The 23,969-nt window shown below is 49.3% G+C and overlaps 1 protein-coding gene across 1 annotated transcript; it reads right to left on the reverse strand.

Annotated features, from left to right (window-relative positions):
* Positions 1 to 18,761: 18,761 nt before the first annotated feature.
* Positions 18,762 to 22,007, reverse strand: LOC135973314 (secretoglobin family 3A member 2-like). The gene is made up of 3 exons (XM_065556052.1): positions 21,298 to 22,007; positions 19,943 to 20,082; positions 18,762 to 18,953 (listed from the first exon to the last, which is right to left on the reverse strand). The coding sequence occupies exons 1-3, from the start codon at positions 21,350 to 21,352 to the stop codon at positions 18,921 to 18,923; spliced, it is 228 nt and encodes a 75-aa protein (XP_065412124.1). The 5' UTR covers positions 21,353 to 22,007; the 3' UTR covers positions 18,762 to 18,920.
* Between the last annotated feature and the right edge of the window lie 1,962 nt (positions 22,008 to 23,969).

The following is a 23,969-nucleotide window of genomic DNA, read 5'->3' on the forward strand; positions in this document are numbered from 1 at the left end:
ATTCCATCATTCAGGAAAGGACTTAACCCCTTGCTTCGGAGCTGTCCTGGGTAAAGACAGACTAAAGCATTTGCTTAAATGCTTCCCACCAGCCAGGGTCTTTCTGCATCTGAGAAATGCATTTGTACTTTCTTCTGACATCGGTGGTAAAGCCTGGATCCCCAAGGCTTTTGTTCGTGGGACTCTCTGGATCGTCACTGCGTGGGGTACCTGGGCAGGGAGAAGATGTCTGATAGTAGAGAACGCTTTAATCTTGCAGAGACTGGCTTAGCAAGACCCAGTGGCTGGAAATGGAACATGGACCCATTCTAACTGGCAATAAGGTGCAAATATTGGAGAAGGAGGGTAATTAGCCGTTGGCGCATCGTACCAAGGGATGTGGTGGATTCGCCGTCACTTTCATTTCAAAATTTACTTCAATTTTATTTAACAAAATATGTTTAAAAGGGAAAATCCCCCCACAACAGCACAAGGAACCATTTCATGTTTGACCCCCCCAAAATTTTTTTGTTTGACCCACAAGTACATTTCTGTTACTCACTTGGCCAGCCACCAAACTGCTCCACCCCTAGTGCAGAGACAGGAGCATTCTAGGCGCAGCACTCGGCGCATGCACTGGGCACAGGTGTAAAACTCAGCCTGTCACTGCTATGCAAATAGATCCTGGATCTGACATGTACGGGAGGAGCAGAGCACCCAAAATTAGTGGGAGATCAGCCCCTGACAGTGCTGGTCCCACCCCCAGAGGACGAGGGTTTCAAGGTGAGCACATGATACTCTCCCTCCATCTCGCAGGCCGGCGGAATGGCAGCTTGTCTGTCTCCTCTCCTGGGCCACCTGCTGGCAGCAAATAGCCCCACTTGTCCTGTGCTAACGCCGGGGGGTGGCAGAGGGATGGGGAAAGCTGCACCACTCTTAGCACTTGCAATAGCCGTGCAGCCAGCACACCCAGGAGCGATTCCCACTTACACAGCAGCTTTGGAAAACTCCCAGGAGACACTAGCTCAGTGTTTCTCCTGCTCTCAAGAGATGTACAAATGTTTCCAGGCACTTTCATCCTGCCTCTAAGTGAATCATTTCTGTGCCTGAGAAAGCACCACGTGGCTCCGTTTCTGCATGACGAATGTGACATGCATCGGGAAGGAGCCTGAGATGCATTTGCAGGAAGAGACGTGAGTGAGTGATTTGCTAGCGGAGTGCAAGGTGGGGTCTACACACTAGGTACGTTAAACCAGCGTGGTTTGTGTGGTCCGACACCCATGTGCGGGGGATTGTACCCTTTTGGCCCCAGCCTTCTCCATCAGCTGCTTTGGATTCCCTTGTTTTATCTCAACCATATTTTACTCTAAAGACATAAAAGCACAAAGCGGGGGGCAAAGGGCGTGTGGCTGGAGTGGGAGTTTATCGTAGCAGCTGGCACCATTCCCCAGAGGAGACGGGATCAGGGAAGGGAGGAGGTTTCCCTGGCTCATCCAAGTGCTAAAGACAGTGAAAAGGGGGATTCTGGTTGCACCTGTTGGAACTTCAGGGAATCTCTACCCATCCGGAGCAAAACCCTGAGAAACGCCGGGGAACAAAACCCCGAATGCAGCGAGCACCAAGAGGGACCCTCGCAGACCCTGCCTGGGGCTCTCATGAAAGATGACGCTCCTTTGCACCAGGAACCAGGCAGAGCATGGCCGTTAGAGCTTCACTATGCACATTCTGCGACTGATGGGCAGGGAACTGGAAGATGATGGTCCCCCAGAGACCCTTCCATGGTTCCAGTAGGTGTATTTAATTATGGTTCCCCTTCCATTTGTGGTCAAGGCCTTTCCCGTACCTCTGAGATGTTACTAATTTATCTGTGCCTAAAGAGAGTTCTCTGCTGGATCTTGATAGTACTGAGATTTTCAGGTGACGGGGAAGGGACCCGAGAGGGAGAATCGGTCTGTCCCTCGGTGGGCCCAATACAGCAGGGAAGCCATCCCGGGTAGTTTGGCATATCAGGGTGAGAGAGATTTCTTTCTGGGGTGGAAACTGTGGACAGAGATGGAGGAAAACCTCACTCCATCTCCTAAGTCCTGTTACACACACCAGCTCACTTATGTTATAGTCCAGTAGCTAAAGGGTTAACTATTGAGGTGCACTATTTTTCCATCAGGGAGCCAGCCTGAGTCAGTTTCTGCGGGGAAATGGGGTTGGAGGAATGAATGTTACACCCATACCGGCCACTTCACCGTGAGATCACTAGGCATTTTACACCCATCTCACCCCGGGCACGCCAGGAACTCACAACAGCAAAAACTCCAGCTGTTCCCTATAATACACCTCAGACCTAAACCAGCCGCATCCTCTGTGTTACTCTGAGCAAAGCAGACGAAGGAGGAAGTGCATTGCAGTTAGTTTATTGAAACCAATGATTGGAGCGATGCTGAGCCCTCACTGGAGAGGGTCAGGTGAGAGAACAGGAAACTTGGGCTACATGCAGAGATAAGAGAAAAGCTGAATTTAACGAGGAAGACGAAGGAGGTGTCTGGTATTCATTCATTCGTGATGCTTGCCCGGCTTTCTCCAGGAATGTTTTTGCTGGATCTTCAATATACCCTAAAAGACAGAGCAAGAGCAGTGAATGCAGAGCTGAGCTCCTGGCCAGGGGTTACATTGCACAAGACCAGTAAAGAAACAACTTAGAGCTGCAGTAAACGGCTGCCATATTGGGGGCGGCAGGGCCACTCGCACTGGCTGCTCGCTGTTCTCTGGGCTCCGTTGTGCTCTGGAGCGCCCCAGTTTGTGACGTTTCCCCCTCAGTTGTACACGACCCGGAACGGGCAGTTAAGGGACTGAGTCTGCGGCTAGGCCGGGAATAAGGCACGATGGGATAAGAAGAGACTTTGTCCTGTCCCAGGAGCTTGAATTCAATGTCTGTCAGGTTCCAGGCCATGGAGCAATCCCAGGCTGACACAGGCCCCTTAACAGGGAGCAGGGCCAGGGCACCTGTGCTGCACCAGAGGACCCCGATTAGGGCTTATGAGGGGGCCCCTGGCCCTGGGAGGAGGGAGACCTGGTCAGTCAGAGTTAGGAGGCTGCAGGCAGCAGCACTACCAGAGTCCCCAGGGCTGGGGAGTGAGTCGGAAAGGGAAAGGGGGGAAATCCCCTGGTGACAGTAGCCCAGGGGGGCTGAGGAACTGTTCTTCTTTGGTTAGGTTACGTGGGGGACAATCAAATACCCAAGAGAGACTGTGGGCGTGGCAGTGTGTCCTGTGCAGGCTGGGGAGAAGCAGTGCCCTGGTACAGGGGCCCTGCGGATTGGTGGCACGTTGCTTCTCCGCGCTCGGTTGTTGTGTGGATCTCCCCAGTTTGTAATGTTTTCCCTCAGCTGCACATTACCCAGGAAAATGCAAACGGGGAGCGAGTCCGCGGGCTAGGCAGGGAGTGATGCATGATGGGCTGTGAGCTCAGGGGAGGTTTGGACCTGTCCCAGCAGCACCGATAGGAAAAGCGGCAGAAATTGACAGCAATTTTTGTTCATTGAAATTCGTTGCTGAAAGGTACTGAAGAAAATCCTTGTCGGAGCTCAGCAATGGGGGTCTCTCCACAGCTCCTCAACATGGCTTCTCCTGTAGGGTTACCATACGTCCGGATTTTCCCGGACATGTCCGGCTTTTGGGGGCTCAAATCCCCGTCCGGGGGGAAATCCCCAAAAGCCGGGCATGTCCGGGAAAATCGGGAGGTCAGCCAGGCCCGCGGGGAGCCGGTCAGCCGGGCCCGCTGGGAGCTGGGCCGGCGGGGAGCCGGTCAGCCGGGCCCGTGGGGAGCCGGGCCCGCGGGGAGCCGGGTCGGCCGGGCCGGCGGGGAGCCGGGCCCGCGGGGCCGGGAGCCGGGGGGTGCGCCGGGCCGCCGGGGGCTGGCAGTGCTGGGCGGGCCGGGGGTGGTCGGCCGGGGCCGGCACCCCAGGGCCCGAGCTGACCCAGGCTGGAAACGCCGGGGGGCCAGCCTGGGCCGCGCCTCCTCCCCCCACACCCCCCTTACCTGCTTCAGGCTTCCCGCGAATCAAATATTCGCGGGAAGCAGGGGAGGGGGCGGAGACTTTGGGGAGGGGGCGGGGTTGGGCGGGGCTGGGGGCGGGGCCATGGGCCGTGGAGTGTCCTCCATTTGGAGGCACAAAATATGGTAACCCTATTCTCCTGGAGCCCCCGTCAGTGTCTCCCACCCTGAACCGGAGATGCCAGATACAGAGAAGGGACCCAGGACTTTAGGGTGCTCAGATAGAGAAGCCTTTTGGTCTAATTCTCATTTGTTTGCTAAAAAGAATCAAGCTATTAAGGACTGAGCAAGAAAATACAGGTCAGAGAAACCATCCCATACAACATAGTACTGCCCTGGAATCCATGCCTGGGTATAAAGTACAGATGGAATCTGCTAGCCCTAGGAGTGATGCACAGATGGGCTGTATCAGCCGCTTGATTCAAGCGCCTGAGAAAGGACAAAGTCTCGTCTGTGTTTTCTTTCTTATCACTTAGTGCAAATTGACCCTGGGCACCAGGATATTGGGAAAACCTTCTGAGTTTTGTGTTTCTTTTATGTGTCCTAACTTGTGGGCCCAGTCACTTCTGATATTCAAACTGGTATTAGTTTGGGTCCTTTTTACCCTATTGAATTTTCATGTAATAATAATAATAATTAATAAGTAATAATTAGTAACAAATAGAACATTCAGGTTAGTAGGAAGTTGACATAATGAACTTTGTGTTAGATTGGGAGAAAAAGAAGGTGGATTTACCTGCAGTTTCTTAAGAGCAGAGAGCGCCTTGGGGGTGAACTTCTTCACACAGCCCCGCATCCCTTCAAGCAGGTCTTTCAGGATCTTGACAGGAACAGAAACAAGGTTTGGTCTAAGTGTTGGCACCAGCTTCGACACAACAGTTGGCCCAAGAGTTGTCCCGACGCTTGGCACAATAGTTGTCACAGGGGCTGGCCCAAGAGTTGGCACGACGCCTGGAACAATAGTTGTCACAGGGGCTGGCCCAAGAGTTGGCACGACGCCTGGCACAATAGTTGTCACAGGGGCTGGCCCAAGAGTTGGCACGACGCCTGGCACAATAGTTGTCACAGGGGCTGGCCCAAGAGTTGGCACGACGCCTGGCACAATAGTTGTCACAGGGGCTGGCCCAAGAGTTGGCACGACGTCTGACACAATAGTTGGCACGATGTCTGGCACAAGAGTTGGCACGACGCCTGGCACAATAGTTGGCACGATGTCTGACACAATAGTTGGCACGACGCCTGGCACAATAGTTGGCACTGGGCCTGGCCCAAGAGTTGGCACGACGCCTGACACAATAGTTGGCACAGGGTCTGGCACAAGAGCTGTCCCAACGCCTACGATAGCAGAAGCTGCAAGACAAAATCATCCAACAAACTCAACAGGAGAACGAACAAACGTTTTGAATGTCCTTGTTGCTAAAGCGTTCGGGGTGTTCTCAGTGTTAGGAGGGGGCAGAGCATTGCATGGGCAATGGCCAAAGTTATAAAAGAACTTCTTGAATACCATGGATGAAAGCAGCACTCTGCTCCCAGGCCACGGACCTTTCCCTCGGGGGGAAGGATACGCTGGGACCATCACAGCCCCTTCACCACGCAGATCACTCCACCACCCAGCCGCACTGTGATTTAAAATTCTAAAATGTGTTGAGAAAGAAACAAAAAATGAAGGTTGAAATGATTCCCTTTTCAAAGTGAGCTTTTCCTCAAGTTTAAACTTTCAGTACGAATTTTTGCAACTCTGTCGACCAGACACAAACTGCTCATTAAAATCTTTGGCCAAGTGTTTGATTTTGCAAACCTCTTAATATTTTGTATTGAGGCTTGGATAGTTCATAGGTAAACTATTTTACAAAACAGAATAATTTCCAGTCACCTAGCTCAGTGTAAACCATGATTGAAGGATGGATGGTTATTCACTTTAAAGATAATGCACCGGATCTGACTCTTAATTACACCTGCGTAAATCTGGAGTAACCCCACCACACATGTGAGCAGAATTGGGCCTGATCCATTTACATATGAAATAATGACTCAAGAAGAAGCCAGGCTGTTGGTCTGTTGACATGTATCATGACAGATAGATCCAAGCTGCTCCCAGAGCCACGCACTGCAGCAGATGACACGGTATTATTTAAGTAAATTCTGCAGTTTTGTTTGTTTAAGGTACAAACATTTAGGCTCAGGTTTGCTCTACACGACAGACCTATCTCGGTAGAACTATGTCACTCAAGGGGGTGAAAAATCCAAGGCATTTATGCCAACCTAACCGCCCGTGTAGACAGCGCTATGTTGATGGGAGAGCTTCTCCTGCCAAGGTGGCTAGCGCCTCTTGGGGAGGTGGATTAGCTCTGCTGACAGGAGAACTCTCTCCCATTGGCAAGAGGGTCTTCAATGCAGCATTTAAAGTGTAGACTTGCCCTGAGATGTTCAAAGGAGCCCAACCCCAATGCCATTTGGGGATGTAACTCCCTTATGTCATGTTCAAAAACCCTCCGTCTCTAGCTGCAGCTCGGATGTGACTGCTGCAGTTCCCTTAAAGATGGCAGCCTGCAGAGATTACAAGACTGCCCTGTTCAGATCACTGACTATATTGAAATATTTGCAAGTTATTTTAAATGCTGCTTTGTAATTAGCATCCTTATTTATCGTACAGATTCTGACTGAGGGACTGATCCAGATCCCATTGGGGTCAGGAGTCTTTCCAGTCACATCAAAGGGAAGGGGATCAGGCCCTGAGTGAATTTTTCCCTAGCAGGAAGAATTGCAGTTTTCAACCAAGGCCTCGTCGGTTGCAGAGGTCCCATACGCACCATGTTCTGCAGCCAACAGCTCACTTACCTGAGTAGCAGCAAAGCGCCAGGGTGACAAGCGTGAAGACAACTGTCAGCTTCATGGTGGAGATGGCTGTCTGTTCAGGGTCAAGTCTTAAACTGGGCGAGACTTAATCAATTCTCCTGTAGAGCGGTACATGAACAGCGCCTGTATATATACTGGGGACCCTGCCTGTGCTCCTCCCAGTACCACCCGTGGCAATTCCTCTGACACGTTTGCACAACTAACGGTCAGGTTAAAAATGCAAATACCCCTCCCCCTGTATCCTGCTTTGCAGGGGAATGGAAACCACTGAAGAGCGATACCTGCCAAGTTCTTCTAACGGCTGGGCACGTGTACAGGAGATGTGGCCGGGGGAGGAGAGCGTTGTGCCCTTTGGCTGTAGCACACGTCAGACCATTTCATAATGCAGTGGGGTTTCAGATTAGGCTTGTGACAAACAAAAACTCCTCTTTGCCATCTCACAAATCTCCTTCTCTTCCCTGGGGGGAAACCAATAATACTTTGAATCTAGATGTGTTATTAAAATGGAAAGAAAATGGACTTTCCATATCAGTCTGTTCTTAATACTACTATGTACTCTGAGTGTGCCCTGTGTATTCACGAAGACATACTGCATGAGAGCTGCACACACTGCGCGAGTTTCTCAAGGAGTTGGATCCCAGGTTGGTACTTCAGAATTGCATTTTGGGGTCACAAATGACAAAAATCTGCCATGCATCAAAATAGCTTGTTCAGTCCTGGGTTGCTAACAGAAGGAATTCCTGAGGAGACCTGATGTGACAATAGAGCCTACAAATGTACCCAAATTGTGAGCTCAACTGCACAAAGTACGTAAAAGTTCATAAGATGTTACAATAACCTATAATCCCCAATGCTGATGGGGAAAGGTATGAAAGGGAGACAGAATAAGTGAATTATTCCAATCGAAAAGGCCAAGATTATATGATTAAAGGACTATCAAAGAATCATAGAACCATAGGGTTAGAAGGGACTACAAAGGTCATCTAGTCTCACCCCGGCCAAAATGCAGGATTTATTGTGTCTAAACCATCCAAGACAGGTGGCTTCAGCCCACTTTTGAAAACCTCCAGTGAAGGAGCTTCCCTGACCTCCCTAGGCAGTCTGTGCTCTTGTCCTGCTGTTCTTACAGTTAGGAAATTATTCCTGAGATTTCATCTAACTCTGCTCTGCTGTGGTTTGATCCCATCACCTCTTGTCCTGCCCTTGATGGCGAAAGGGAACAACTTTTCTCCATCTTTTGTATTGCAGCCTTTCCAGTAGCTGAAGCCTGCTCTCATACCCCCCTTAGCTCCTCTTTCCAAACTCCACGGACCCATTCCTTCAGCCTTTGCTCGGATGGCTGCATTCCAGCCCTTTGATCGTCTTCGTCGCTCGCCTCTGGATCCGTTCCATTTCTCTACATCCTTTCTATGCACTGGTGACCAAGACTGGACACAGTTCTCCAGCTGAGGCCTCCCCAGCGCCGAGTAGAGCGGTGCTAGCACCTCCCGTGACTTGCTCTGCCTGTGTTAATGCACCTACAATTGCATTTGCTTTTTTTTGCTGGTTCACGTTGAGGTTGGGATCCACCACAACTCCCAAATCCTTCTCAGCAGCGCCGCTGCCAGGCCAGTATTTGTGTATTTGTGCGTTTGGTTTTTCTCCCCTAAGTGTCGCACTTTACATTTGTCTTTGTTTCATTTCATTTTGTTGTCTATACCCCCGTTCTCGAATTTATCAAGATCCCTCTGAATTGTAGCTCAATCGTCCAAAGTATTGGCAACCCCCCAAGCTTTGTGTCATCTGAAACTTGATCAGTGTGTTCTCTAGTCCTAAACCCAGGTCATTAATAAAGAGGTTCAATAACATCAGACCCAGAACAGATCCCTGTGGACAGGGCCGGCTCTAACTTTTTTGCTGCCCCAAGCAGCAAAAAAAAGCGCCACTCCGCCGAGCCCCCGACGCCGGAGCCCGCCCCCCCCCCGCCGAGCGCCACGCCGCCGGACCCCCCCCCCGAGCACCGCGCGCCGCGCTGCCGGAGCACCCCCCGCCGCAGAATGCCGCGCCGCGCTTCCCCCGCCACCCCAAGATTCGCCGCCCCTTACCAGGTGCCGCCCCAAGCATGTGCTTGGTTGCCTGGTGCCTGGAGCCGGCCCTGCCTGTGGAACCCCACCCTGAGACCTCCCCCCAATCTGACGTCATTCCATGAATAGTTATTCTTCGTTTGTGGTTCTTTAACCAATTATGTATCCACTAAATGGTAATTCTGTTGAGCCCACATTTCTCCCGCTTACCTACCAGAATGTCATGTGGAACTGGGTCAAAAGCCTTGCTGAAGTCCAGGTACACAACATTCCCCCATCCACCGAACCAGTTACCCTGTCAAAGATGGAAATCAAGCTGATTTGGCATGATTCGTTCTTAGTAAATCCATGCTGGCTGCTAGTTGTTGGGATGGTATGGAATTATTATGAATTACTGTGGCTAATATGAATAAGTGTGGTAAGCATGAGTTTGGTATGGCTTGGTACGTCTGGATTTGCTAGAGGATTCTGGGAGCGGGATTCTCTTAGCATTAGATAGTTCGTGTCTGGGTTCCCTCCCCACTCTAAACTCTAGGGTACAGATGTGGGGACCCACATGAAAGCCCCCCCCCAAGCTTATTTCTACCAGCTTAGGTTAAAATTTCCCCAAGGCAGAAATTCTTCCTTGCCCTTGGACGGTATCGCTGCCACCACCAAGTGAGTTAGACAAAGAGTCAGGAAAAGGACCACTTGGAATTCCTGTTTCCCCAAAATATCCCCCCAAGCCCCTTCACCCCCTTTCCTCGGGAGGCTTGAGAATAATCTACCAACCAGATAGGTAACCAAGGTGAGCACAGACCAGACCCTTGGGTTTTTAGGACACTAAAAACCCCAATCAGATTCTTAAAAAACAGACTTTATTATAAAGAAAAGTAAAAGAAGCACCTCTGTAAAATCAGGATGAAAGGTAATTTACAGAGTAATCAGATTCAAAACACAGAGGATTTCCCCTCTAGGCAAAACTTTAAAGTTACAAAAACAGGGATAAACCTCCCTGTTAGCACAGGAAAAATTCATAAGCTAAAACAAAAGATAATCTAATGCACTTTCTTGCTATTACTTACTATTTCTGTAATATTAGATGCTTAGTTCAGATATGGCTTAGGGAGACGTATTTTCCCTGCCCTGGTTCCTCGTTGACCCGGAGAGAGAACAAAGGAACCTGAAACAAAAACCTTCCCCCACAGATTTGAAGGTATCTTCTCCCCTCATTGGTCCTTTTGGTCAGGTGCCAACCAGATTATTTGAGGTTCTTTACCCTTTACAGATAAAGGCGGGATTAACCCTTTACAGGGTAAGGAGGGATTTTATGCTACCCTTAGCTGTATGTTTATGACAGTTGGTATGGGAATTTACTGGAAGTGCTGAAATGGCTCGATCTGCGGGTACATTTCAACATCGAACTTTGGAATAGATCAGCCGGGGGGCAAGCTCACAAAGTAAAGAAAACGTAAAAACATGCAATCAGTGGGCTTGGTACAGGCTGACCTGGGTCAAAATGACCCCTCTGGATGACATCACACTAAGAGCTCAAGTGAATGATGGATAAAAGGGTAAACGTTGATTGAGCTTTGGTCTGTGTCTGCTTTGTAGTCCCCCTTCCAGAATATTTATTATAAAAAACCAGCAATGAACTCCTACAGGGCATATTTTTGGGACATGTGCCACTTTTAAGAACAAAAGGTATAAATGCTAAGAAGAGTAAATTAGTTAGTTAGTTCCGCAATTAACATCTGAAGAGGTCCGTGGTAGTGTGAGACAGAAGATGTGACGAAGTGGCCTGGCTCTGGCCTGTCCGATTGCAATGTTCAATACCCTCGCACTGCGACTGGGCTGATCCTTGGAGCAGCTGAGCCCCGTGAGAGATGGGCAAGGGGTTTCACTGTGTATTGTTACAACATCAATTCCCTTGTCGTTACTGTCTCACATGGTTCTTGCTGACGTCTAGTTGGGCCTGTGAGTTCCAATGGTTCTGAGCCAAACTTTGGATCCCAGCCACCCCAACCACTGGGAAACTCCATCACTCCCGGGGGTCTATTCGTTTCACACAGTCACAATTACTCTTACGCAGGACTTAGAATGAAAAACTATTGGCCATGCGTTAGCTTGGCAAGACCCAGAGCGAGGGCGCCTCTGGCTGGAATGGAAGTTGGCCATCAAGGAAATAGACTGTGCTATATTTACAGATCCTGAACACCTTGTTCTGCGGAATACATGAATAGCAATAACGGCTAACGTTGAGTGCCAGCACTTATGCAGCATGTGGGAGAGCCTGTATAGCGATGGCAGACTACGCTACGAATAGTGGAGCCCATAGAGCTAGCGTAAAGGTAATTTCATAGCACCAATAAAAGAAGTAGCAATGCTGTGAGGATGGAAATTTTCTCATCCTGGCAGGAAAGAGAATGAGAACTTTTTTTCTCATGGTTCCTCAGCATGTCCGTTTCTCAGACATCTAGAAGTTGGAAATGCGAATGCTGCTTAAATCAAAACAAAATCCGCTAAACTTGCCACAGACCCCAGGAACTTTAAGGCAGTGTTTGTTTTCCCCTGAACTTGTTTGCTTATCCCTGTGCCCCATCGACAAAGTACCGCGGAATGGGCATTGTCGAGTTTGTTAAACACAAGTACTGGCTCTTTTGACCTGGCTTCCATTTGAAGAAGTTACCTTCTGGAAATCTCTCCACTGGAAGAGTTAAAACAACAACAGATGAATGGTGCCGTCAGTTAGTCCTGATTGCTTCAGAGATTGGTTTGATTTGTCATTCTCACATTTATATATGCAGATATACCTATCTCATAGAGCTGGAAGGGACCCTGAAAGGTCATCAAATCCAGCCCCCTGTCTTTACTAGCAGGACCAAGTACTGATTTTGCCCCAGATCCCTAAGTGGCCCCCTCAAGGATTGAACTCACAACCCTGGGTTTAGCAGGCCAGTGCTCAAACCACTGAACAACTTACTCATCCCCTTCCTCTACTTTCAGAAGACTCGTTTGACTTCCTTTTTCAATGTTCTGAACAACCCGTTTAGAAGGGGACTCTACCTCTTTCTGGGGAGATGCACCTCGCCAGAGGGACACCTCTGCATCCTCAGGGTGTAGTTACAACTCAAATAGAAAGTCTACTATGGAACTCCCCTGATCTTTTCCAGAGATTCTCTGCATGGAGATGGAGACTTTCCGACCTCAGCTTTGTGAAGCCAACAGCAGACACAGCAACATGTGCGCTCTCCATGGTCCTTAGCTCACTGTAAAGTAAATAGATGACAGGTGAAGCTCCTCTAACAGCTGGCTTTTCTTAGGGTATGTCTACACTACGAAATTAGGTCGATTTTGTAGAAGTCGATTTTTATAAATCTATTTTATACAGTCGATTGCGTATATCCACACTAAATGCATTTGGTTGGCGGAGTGCATCCTCACTACTGTGGCTAGCATAGACTTATGGAGCGGTGCACTGTGGGTAGCTATCCCACAGTTCCCGCAGTCTCCGCCATCCATTGGAATTCTGGGTTAAGCTCCCAATGCCTGATGGGGCAAAAACATTGTTGTGGGTGGTTTGGGGTACATGTCGTCAGTCGCCCCTCCCTCCGTGAAAGCAACGGCAGACAGTCGTTTCGTGCCAGACACCAGGGCGATTAGAAGAGCACAACAAGGCGCGCTGCACATCAGAGAGGCTTTGAAAACCAGTTTCATGACTGGCCAGGCTTCAGTGTGACAGTTGTGTGTGTTTCTCCTTGATGTAAACCCGCCCCCTTGGTTGATTTTAATTCCCGGTAAGCCAACCACCCTCCCCCCTTCGAAATAAAGTAACTATTGTTTTGAAACCATGCATTCTTTCTTTATTAATTAAAAAAAATGAGATAACGGTCAAGGTAGCCCAGGTGGGGTGAGGGAGGAGGGAAGGACAAGGCCACATTGAATCATAGAATCATAGAATATCAGGGTTGGAAGGGACCTCAAGAGGTCATCTAGTCCAACCCCCTGCTCAAAGCAGGACCAATTCCCAACTAAATCATCCCAGCCAGGGCTTTGTCAAGCCTGACCTTAAAAACCTCTAAGGAAGGAGATTCTACCACCTCCCTAGGTAACCCATTCCAATGCTTCACTACCCTCCCAGTGAAAAAGTTTTTCCTAATATCCAACCTAAACCTCCCCAACTGCAACTTGAGAGCATTACTCCTTGTTCTGTCATCTGCCACCACTGAGAACAGCCGAGCTCCATCCTCTTTGGAACCCCCCTTCAGGTAGTTGAAGGCTGCTATCATATCCCCCCTCATTCTTCTCTTCTGGAGACTAAACAATCCCAGTTCCCTCAGCCTCTCCTCATAAGTCATGTGCTCCAGACCCCTAATGATTTTTGTTGCCCTCCGCTGGACTCTTTCCAGTTTTTCCACATCCTTCTTGTAGTGTGGGGCCCAAAAACTGGACACAGTACTCCAGGTGAGGCCTCACCAATGTCAAATAAAGGGGAATGATCACGTTCCTCGATCTGCTGGCAATGCCCCTACTTATACAGCCCAAAATGCCGTTAGCCTTCTTGGCAACAAGAGCACACTGTTGACTCATAGCCAGCTTCTCGTCCACTGTGATCCCTAGGTCCTTTTCTGCAGAACTGCTTCCTAGCCATTCGGTCCCTAGTCTGTAGCAGTGCATGGGATTCTTCCGTCCTAAGTGCAGGACTCTGCACTTGTCCTGGTTGAACCTCATCAGGTTTTTTTCTGCCCAATCCTCTAATTTGTCTAGGTCCCTCTGTATCCGATCCCTACCCTCTAGTGTATCTACCACGCCTCCTAGTTTAGTGTCATCTGCAAACTTGCTGAGAGTGCAGTCCACACCATCCTCCAGATCATTAATAAAGATATTAAACAAAACCGGCCCCAGGACCGACCCCTGGGGCACTCCGCTTGAAAACGGCTGCCAATTAGACATGGAGCCGTTGATCACTACCCGTTGAGCCCGACAATCTAGCCAGTTTTCTATCCACCTTACAGTCCATTCATCCAGCCCATACTTCTTTAACTTGGCGGCAAGAATACTGTGGGAGACCGTATCAAAAGCTTTGCTAAAGTCAAGGAATAACACATCCACTGCTTTCCCCTCATCCACAGAGCCAGTTATCTCCTCATAGAAGGCAATTAGGTTAGTCAGGCACGACTTCCCCTTGGTGACTCCATGCTGACTGTTCCTAATCACTTTCCTCTCCTCTAAGTGTTTCATAATTGATTCCTTGAGGACCTGCTCCATGATTTTTCCAGGGACTGAGGTGAGGCTGACTGGCCTGTAGTTCCCCGGATCCTCCTCCTTCCCTTTTTTAAAGATGGGCACTACATTAGCCTTTTTCCAGTCATCTGGGACCTCCCCCGATCGCCATGAGTTTTAAAAAATAATGGCTAATGGCTCTGCAATCTCATCCGCCAACTCCTTTAGCACCCTCGGATGCAGCGCATCCGGCCCCATGGACTTGTGCACATCCAGTTTTTCTAAATAGTCTCGAACCACTTCTTTCTCCACAGAGGGCTGGTCACCTTCTCCCCATACTGTGCTGCCCAGTGCAGGAGTCTGGGAGCTGACCTTGTTCGTGAAGACAGAGGCAAAAAAAGCATTGAGTACATTAGCTTTTTCCACATTCTCGGTCACTAGGTTGCCTCCCTCATTCAGTAAGGGGCTCACACTTTCCTTGACTTTCTTCTTGTTGCTAACATACCTGAAGAAACCCTTCTTGTTGCTCTTAACATCTCTTGCTAGCTGCAACTCCAAGTGTGATTTGGCCTTCCTGATTTCACTTTTGCATGCCTGAGCAATATTTTTAAACTCCTCCCTGGTCATTTGTCCAATCTTCCACTTCTTGTAAGTTTCTTTTTTGTGTTTAAGATCAGCAAGGATTTCACTGTTTAGCCAAGCTGGTCGCCTGCCATATTTACTATTCTTTCTACACATCGGGATGGTTTTTTCCTGCAACGTCAATAAGGATTCTTTAAAATACAGCCAGCTCTCCTGGACCCCTTTGCCCTTCATGTTATTCTCCCAGGGGATCCTGCCCGTATGTTCCCTGAGGGAGTCAAAATCTGCTTTTCTGAAGTCCACGGCCCGTATTGCTTATTTTAGCCACACTAAAAATCAAACTGTTTGACTGACAGCCTTCTGTTGCTTGGGCCATCCTCTGGAGTGGAGTGGCTGGGTACCCGGAGCCTCCACCCCCTCCCCTGGGTTCTTGGGTGTCTGGGAGAGGAGGCTATGGAACATGGGGAGGAGGGTAGGCAGTTATACAGTGGATGCAGTGAGGGTCTGTGCTCTTGTTGGCTTTCCTGCAGCTCCAACAGACGCTTCTTCATGTCTGTTTGCTCCCCCATTAGCCTCAGCATCGCGTCCTGCCTCTGCTCTTCGCGCTCACTTAATTCTTTCCTGGCCTCTGCCACTGAATGCCTCCATGCATTAAGCTGTGCCCTATCAGTGCAGGAGGACTGCATGAGCTCGGAAAACATGTCATTGTGAGTGCGGTTTTTTTTCACCTTCTAATCTGCGATAACCTCAGGGACGGAGATGATAGGGGAGCGTAGAAACATTCTACATGCTACGATTCTGGGGGGACGGCATGGTCACCTGTGCTGCTGAGTTCGCCACGCTGACCAAACAGGAAATTGAATTCAGAAGTTCCCGGGGCTTTTCCTGTGTACCTGGCTAGTGCATTGGAGTTCAAAGTGCTGTCCAGAGCGGTCACAATGGAGCACTCTGGGATAACTTCCGGAGGCCAGTACTGTCGATTTGCGTCCACACTACCCCAGATTCGACCCAGCAAAGTCGATTTTAACGCTACTCCCCTTGCCAGGGAGGAGTACAGAAGTCGATTTTAAGAGCCCTTTAGAGTATGTCAAAAAAGACAGGACATTTTTTCAATTTTTTTAACTTCTCAGGAAAACATTTTGTCAATAAGGGAATTTTTGAGAATGTTCAACCATAGGTAAGTATCAGAAAAATTAACCAAAAAATCAAACTGAAACAAACAGGATTTTTTTAAATGTAAAAATTTGCATCGTGTTTTCAATTAATTTTTTAAAATGCAAAAATGACTGACCAGCTCTAGCTATTTTATTCACTACTGACCTTGGCTGCTGTTGGCAATGCTAAACATTTCCTGCATCCAGCTTGGAATAATTCCCTCTTTGGCCCATGATTCAAGTAAGAACTTAATCACCTGCTTAAGAGCTGTCCTGGGTAAACATTGACTGAAGCATTTGCTTAAATGCTTCCTGGAATCAGGCCCTTTCTGCATCTGAGAAATGCGTTTGTACTTTCCTCTGAGATCAGTGGTAAAGCCTGGATCCCCAAGGCTGTTGTTCATGGGACTCTCTGGATCGTCACTGCATGGGGTACCTGGGCAGGGAGAAGACGTCTAATAGTAGAGAACGCTTTAATCTTGCAGAGGCTGGCTTAGCAAGACCCAGTGGCTGGAAATGGAACATGGACCCATTCTAACTGGGAATACGGTGCCAGTATTGGACAGGGAGGGTTATTCGCCATTGGCGCATCATACCAAGGGTTGTGGTGGAGTCTCCGTCACTTTTCATTTCAAAATTCACTTCACTTTTATTTAACAAAATATCTTTAAAAGGGAAAATCTCCCCACAGCAGCACAAGGAACCATTTCATGTTTGACACCCCCAAAAAAATGTTGTTTGACCCAGAAGTACATTTTTCTTACTCCCTTGGCCAGCCACCAAACTGCTCCACCCCTAGTGCAGAGACAGGAGCATTCTAGGCGCAGCACTCGGCGCATGCACTGGGCACAGGTGCAAACCTCAGCCTGTCACTGCTATGCAAATAGATCCTGGATCTGACATGTACGGGCGGAGCAGAGCACCCAAAATTAGCGGGAGATCAGCCCCTGTCAGTGCTGGTCCCACCCCCAGAGGACGAGGGTTTCAAGGTGAGCACATGATGCTCTCCCTCCATCTCGCAGGCAGGCGGAATGACAGCTTGTCTGTCTCCTCTCCTGGGCCACCTGCTGGCAGCAAATAGCCCCACTCGTCCTGTGCTAACGCAGGGGGGTGGCAGAGGGATGGGGAAAGATGCACCACCCCTAGCACTTGCAATAGCCTTGCAGCCGGATTTCCGTTTACACGGCAGCTTTGCAAATCTCCCAGGAGACAGCAGCTCAACCTTTCTCCGGCTCTCAGTTTGAGATGTACAAATGTTTCCAGGCTCTTTCATCCTGCCTCTAAGTCAGGAATTCTCAAACTGGGTGTCAGGAGCCCTCAGGGGGTTGTTAGGTTATTACAGGGGGGTCGCGAGCTGTCAGCCACCACCCCAAACCCCGCTTTGCCTCCAGCATTTATAATGGTGTTAAATGTATTCAGGAGTGTTTTTAATTTATAAGTGGGGGGGGTCGCACTCAGAGGCTTGCTATGTGAAAGGGGTCACCAGTAAAAAAGATTGAGAGCTACCGCTCTAAGTGAATCATTTCTGTGCCTGAGAAAGCACCATGTGGCTCCATTTCTGCATGACGAATGTGACATGCATCAGGAAGGGGCCTGAGATGCATTTGCAGGAAGAGACGTGAGTGAGTGATTTGCTAGCGGAGTGCAAGGTGGGGTCTACACACTAGGTACGTTAAACCAGCGTGGTTTTTGTGGTCCGACACCCATGTGCGGGGGATTGTACCCTTTTGGCCCCAGCCTTCTCCATCAGCAACTTTGGATTCACTTGTTGTATCTCAACCACATTTTCTCTAAAGACATGAAAGCACAAAGAGGGGAACAAAGGGCGTGTGGCTGGAGTGGGAGTTTATCATAGGAGCTGGCACCATTCCCCAGAGGAGACGGGATCAGGGAAGGGAGGAGGTTTCCCCGGCTCATCCAAGTGCTAAAGACAGTGAAAAGGGGGATTCTGGTTGCACCTGTTGGATCTTCAGGGACCTCTCCCCTGGCCAATGCACAGTCTCTACCCATCCGGAGCAAAACCCTGAGAAATTCTGGGGAACAAAACCCCGAATGCAGCGAGCACCAAGAGGGACCCTCGCAGACCCTGCCTGGGGCTCTCACGAAAGATGACGCTCCTTTGCACCAGGAACCAGGCAGAGCATGGCCGTTAGAGCTTCACTATGCACATTCTGTGACTGATGGGTAGGGAGCTGAAGATGATGGGCCACCAGAGACCCTTCCATGGTTCCTGTAGGTGTATTTAATGCTGGTTTCCCCTTCCATTTGTGGTCAAGGCCTTTCCCGTAACTCTGAAATGCACTGATACCAGAAATGTTACTGATTTCTCTGTGCCTAAACAGCGTAATCTGCTGGATCTTGATAATACTGAGACTTTCAGTGGACAGGGAAGGGACCCGAGATGGAGAATCGGTCTGTCCCTCGGTGGGCCCAATACAGCAGGGAAACCATCCCGGGTGGTTTGGCATATCAGGGTGAGAGAGATTTCTTTCTGGGGCAGAAACTGTGGACAGAGATGGAGGAAAACCTCACTCCATCACCCTAAGCCCTGTAACACACACCAGCACACTTATGTTGCAGTCCAGTCGCTAAAGGGTTAACTACTGAGATGCACATATTGGCATCAGGGAGCCAGCCTGAGTCAGTTTCTGCGGGGAAATGGGGTTGGAGGAATGAATGTTACACCCATACCGGCCACTTCACCGTGAGATCACTGGGCATTGTACACCCACCTCACCCCGGGCACGCCAGGAACTCACAACAGCAAAAACTCCAGCTGTTCCCTATAATACACCTCAGACCCAAACCAGCCGCATCCTCTGTGTTACTCTGAGCAAAGCAGACGAAGGAGGAAGTGCATTGCAGGTAGTTTATTGAAACCAATGACTGGAGCGATGCTGAGCCCTCCCAGGGGGGTGAGAGCACAGGGAGCTTGGCTGCATGCAGAGATAGGAGGAAAGCTCAAATCAGAGAGGAAGAAGAGGGGAGCGTCCGGTATTCATCCATCTGAGATCCGCGCCGGGCTCTGCAGGAATCCTTACCCCAGGACGTTCAGTATACCCAGAATACCCTAAAAGACAGAGCAAGAGCAGTGAATGCAGAGCTGAGCTCCTGGCCAGGGGTTACATTGCACAAGACCAGTAAAGAAACAACTTAGAGCTGCAGTAAACGGCTGCCATATTGGGGACGGCAGGGCCACTCGCACTGGCTGCTCGCTGTTCTCTGGGCTCCGTTGTGCTCTGGAGCGCCCCAGTTTGCGACCCAGGAAAATGCAAACGGGGAGCGAGTCCGGGGGCTGGGCAGGGAGTGATGCATGATGGGCTGTGAGCTCAGAAGAGGTTTGGACCTGTCCCAGCAGCACCGATAGGAAAAGTGGCAGCATTTTGTAACATTTTGTTCATTTATATTTGTTGCTGAAAGGTCCTGAAGAAAACCCTTGTCGGAGCTCAGCAATGAGGGTTTCTCTTCAGCTCCTCCACATGGCTTCTCCTGGAGCCCCCGTCAGTGTCTCCCACCCTGAACTGGAGATGCCAGATACAGAGAAGATACATAGGGATCAAAGGTGTTCAGCTAGGAAGGCCCTTTGGCTTAATTCTCATTCCATAGCAAAAAATATCAATAGAGTTCGCAATTAACAAGAAACACATCATCTAGATTTACATATCTTTCTTTCAAACACAGGCCAGAGAAACCATCACATGCAACATATTAGTGACCTGGAATATCCCCTGGGTATCAATTCAGACTCAAAGAGCTGGTAATCTCCTCGCCATAGGAGGTAATACACATCCGGTCTGTGTATTCTCTCAAATGCCATGGTGCAAATTAAACCTGGGCATCCGGCTATTGGAAAAACCTTCTGAGTTTGGTGTTTCTTTGATGCGTCCTACCTTTTGGCCCCATTCACTCCTTATATTCAAACTGGTATTAGTTTGGGTCGTTTTTTTCCCTGTAGCATTTCCATTTAACAATAATAATAATTAATAGAAAATCCAGGTTAGTAGGAAGTTGATATATTGAACTTAATGTTAGATTGGGAGAAAAAGAAGATGGACTTACCAGCAGCCTATTAAGGGCAGACAGCGCTTTGGGGGTGAGCTCGTTCACACAGCCCTGTACTCCTCCAATCAGATCATTGAGGACTTCGACAGGAACGGAAACCACGTTTGGCAGAAGACTGTCAACCAGAAGAGCAGAAGCTGCAAGGCAAAATCATCCAACAAACTCAACAGGAGAACGAACAAACGTTTTGAATGTCCTTGTTGCTAAAGCGTTCGGGGTGTTTCTCAGTGTTAGGAGGGGGCAGAGCATTGCATGGGCAATGGCCAAAGTTATAAAAGAACTTCTTGAATAACATGGATGAAAGCAGCACTCTGCTCCCAGGCCACGGACCTTTCCCTCGGGGGAAGGATACGCTGGGACCATCACAGCCCCTTCACCACGCAGATCACTCCACCACCCAGCCGCACTGTGATTTAAAATTCTAAAATGTGTTGAGAAAGAAACAAAAAAATTAAAGTTTAAGTGGTTTCCATTTTAAAGTGAGCTTTCCCTAACATTAGGACTTTGGGTAAGAATTTTATAACTTTGTCGTCTAGACACAAACTGCTAATTAAAAACTTTTGCCAAGTATTCAATTTCGCAAACCTTGACAGGTAAAGTTTTCTGCAAAATCAAATGATTTCCAGTCCCCTGGCTCAGTGTAAGCCATGACTGAAGGATGGATGGTTATTCACTTTAAACACAATGCACCGGATCCCGGCTCTTACTAACACCTGTGTAATCTGGAGTAACCCCACTACACATGTGAGCAGGACTGGGCCTGATCCATTTACATATGAAATAATGACTCTAGAAGAAGCCAGGCTGTAGATCTGTTGACATGTATCGTGACAGGAAGGTCCAAGCTGCTCCCAGAGCCACAGACTGCAGCAGATTCACACAGTATTTTTGATTAAATTCTACAAGTTTGTTCGTTTAAGGTATAAACATTTATAGAGCTGTTCAGAGGAGCCCAAGCCCAACAGCATTTGGGGATGTAACTCCCTTATGTCATGTTCAAAAACCCTCCGTCTCTAGCTGCAGCTCGGATGTGACTGCTGCAGTTCCCTTAAAGATGGCAGCCTGCAGAGATTACAAGACTGCCCTGTTCAGATCACTGACTATATTGAAATATTTGCAAGTTATTTTAAATGCTGCTTTGTAATTAGCATCCTTATTTATCGTACAGATTCTGACTGAGGGACTGATCCAGATCCCATTGGGGTCAGGATCTTTCCAGTCACATCAAAGGGAAGGGGATCAGGCCCTGAGTGAATTTTTCCCTAGCAGGAAGAATTGCAGTTTTCAACCAAGGCATCGTCGGTTGCAGAGGTCCCATACGCACCGTGTTCTGCAGCCAACAGCTCACTTACCTGAGTAGCAGCAAACCGCCAGGGTGACAAGCGTGAAGACAACTGTCAGCTTCATGGTGGAGATGGCTGTCTGTTCAGGGTCAAGTCTTAAACTGGGCGAGACTTAATCAATTCTCCTGTAGAGCGGTACATGAACAGCGCCTGTATATATACTGGGGACCCTGCCTGTGCTCCTCCCAGTATCTCCCGTGGCAATTCCTCTGACATGTTTGCACAACTAACGGTCAGGTTAAAAATGCAAATACCCCTCCCCCTGTATCCTGCTTTGCAGGGGAATGGAAACCACTGAAGAGAGATACCTGCCAAGTTCTTCTAACGGCTGGGCACGTGTACAGGAGATGTGGCCGGGGAGAAGAGCGTTATGCCTTTTGGCTGTAGCACACGTCAGACCGTTTCATAATGCAGTAGGGTTTCAGATTAGTTTTGTGACAAACAAAAACTTCTGTTTGCCACCTCACAAATCTCCTTCACGTCCCTGGGGGAAACCAATAATACTTTGAGTCTATATGTGTTCTTGACATGGAAAGGAACTGGATTTCCCATGTCAGTCTGTTCTTATTACTGCTATGTACGTTGCGTGTTCCTTGTGCCGTCAGGAAGACGTACTGCACGAGAGCTCACTTCTTGCACACACTGCGCGACTTTCTCAAGGAGTTGATCCCAGAATTGCTTTACTTCAGAATTGCATTTTGGTGTCACAGATGGCCCAAATCTGCCATACATCAAAATAGCTTGTTCAGTCCTGGGTTGCTAACAGAAGGAATTCCTGAGGAGACCTGTTGTGACAATAGAGCCTACAAATGTACCCAAATTGTAAGCACCACTCGAAAATGAATGTAAACCTTCATAAGATGTTACAATAACCTATAATCACCAACGCTGATGGGAAAATGTACGAAAGGGAGACAGAATCAGTGAATTCGTCGAAACAAAAAGGTCAAGCTGATAGGGTTGAAAGACTGTGGTGAAATTATGCTTCTTTAATACAGAAGATACAGAGCCAGAAATTAATGAACTATAATTGGTATGTCAGATATTAGTCCTAATTGGTCGAGAAAGTAATGAGGGGATGGGCTATTTCACCCTTAAAAAGATCTTTTGTGGGGAAAATAGGAAAGAACAAAAAAACGAACAGAAGGAAAGATCTGGCAGAGGTCACTGGAGCGAGCTTCGCTGTCATGGCTGCCGCTCCTCCGTTTCCTGGGACCCCGGGTCTTCATCCTGGCCCATGTTTATCCTATCAGTGCTTGATACCCTTTAGCTATGTGTATATGTCCTATTAGCAGCCTTCTTCTTGCCAACTTTTGTGAGCAGGGCCTGCGTCTGGCTCACAGCTTAACTTTGCTTTATGTTGGTGTAAGCGGGGGAATAGTCCCGCTATTGTGGGGAACTTTTCTGGCTTTTGCACTACCCCGGTGAAGTGGGATTGCGAAAGGATTTGAGTCCTCGCTTCCACTTCCTTTACCCAGAGGTCTTCCTGCCCTTCAGGACTTCCCTTCCACTTTCCTGTCTGGCAGAGTTCTTGTAAACCCCGACAAGGCTGGGCCCAGGATTCCTGGGGGACTCGACCCCCAACCCTGCTGTGGTCACCCAGGACAGGGGCTTGGGTGTCCCCACTCCGGGGTACTCTCTCTGCACTGGGCACCTTCCTGACCCACTGATTATTTCATACAATTTAAAGCAAATACAAGTTGTTTAATTAACAATTAATTTTAAAAAGAATAAGGAAAAATGGGAAAGGTTAAAGGAAAACACATCACCCTGTTCTGTGGCAGGGAACATCACAAACAGTGTCTCTGGAACGTTAGGGCAGGTCACAGGCTGTTCCTTGTAGGTCCCAGGCTCCTTCTCAGGCCCTGGCCGTGCTGCAGAGACGCTGCAGGTCGGACACTTGCTCTGGCGGTGGCCACATGCTCTCAGGCTCTGGATGGCAGGACCCTTCTTCCCAGCGTCGCCCCCGCCCGGTCAGGATTACGATCCCCCCAAAGTCTGGCCTGCAGAGCCTCTTGGCTGAGGCGTCTCCCTGTGCTGGGCCCACTGCCCAGGGTCCCCCTCACTCTCCCCAGCTGCTCCCGCACCCGGCTCCGGACTGCTCCAGCCCCAGCTCCGGCTCCACTCGGCCTCAGCCCGGCTGCTGCTGCTGCTCTGCCTCCAGCTCCCTGGGCTGCTTGTCTGGTCCCTCTGGCTCTGGTTGCTGCAGCTCTGTTCCCAGGGCAGGTCTGCTCTCTCTGGGCCATGCTCTGGCTTTGGGGCTGCAGCTCTGCCCCCAGGACAGCTCTGCTCTCTCTGGGCCGTGCTCTGGCTTTGGGGCTGCAGCTCTGCCCCCAGGACAGCTCTGCTCTCTCTGGGCTGTGCTCTGGCTTTGGGGCTGCAGCTCTGCTCCCCAGCTCAGCTCGGGCCCCTGCTCTCTCCTTAGCTCGGCCCCACTCTGTCTGACCCAGGCCATTCCAGCTCACACGGAGGATGGGACCCCCCTGGCCTCCTGACTCTCTGATTAGCTGCCCGCCCTGTCAATCAGGCTGATCTGGAGCATTGGCCTCTCCCCATTGTTCCTGGGGACTGTCAGTCTCAGGGTCCTGATTTGCCATCGACCCTCCTCCTTTCAGTGCTGGGAGCTAGCAACCAAACCCCCCCACTGAGTGTTAGTACGGGGGCAACAGTCCCCTTACATT

The sequence above is a fragment of the Chrysemys picta genome, chromosome 8 (assembly GCF_011386835.1).
Source record: "Chrysemys picta bellii isolate R12L10 chromosome 8, ASM1138683v2, whole genome shotgun sequence".
NCBI lineage: Eukaryota > Metazoa > Chordata > Testudines > Emydidae > Chrysemys > Chrysemys picta.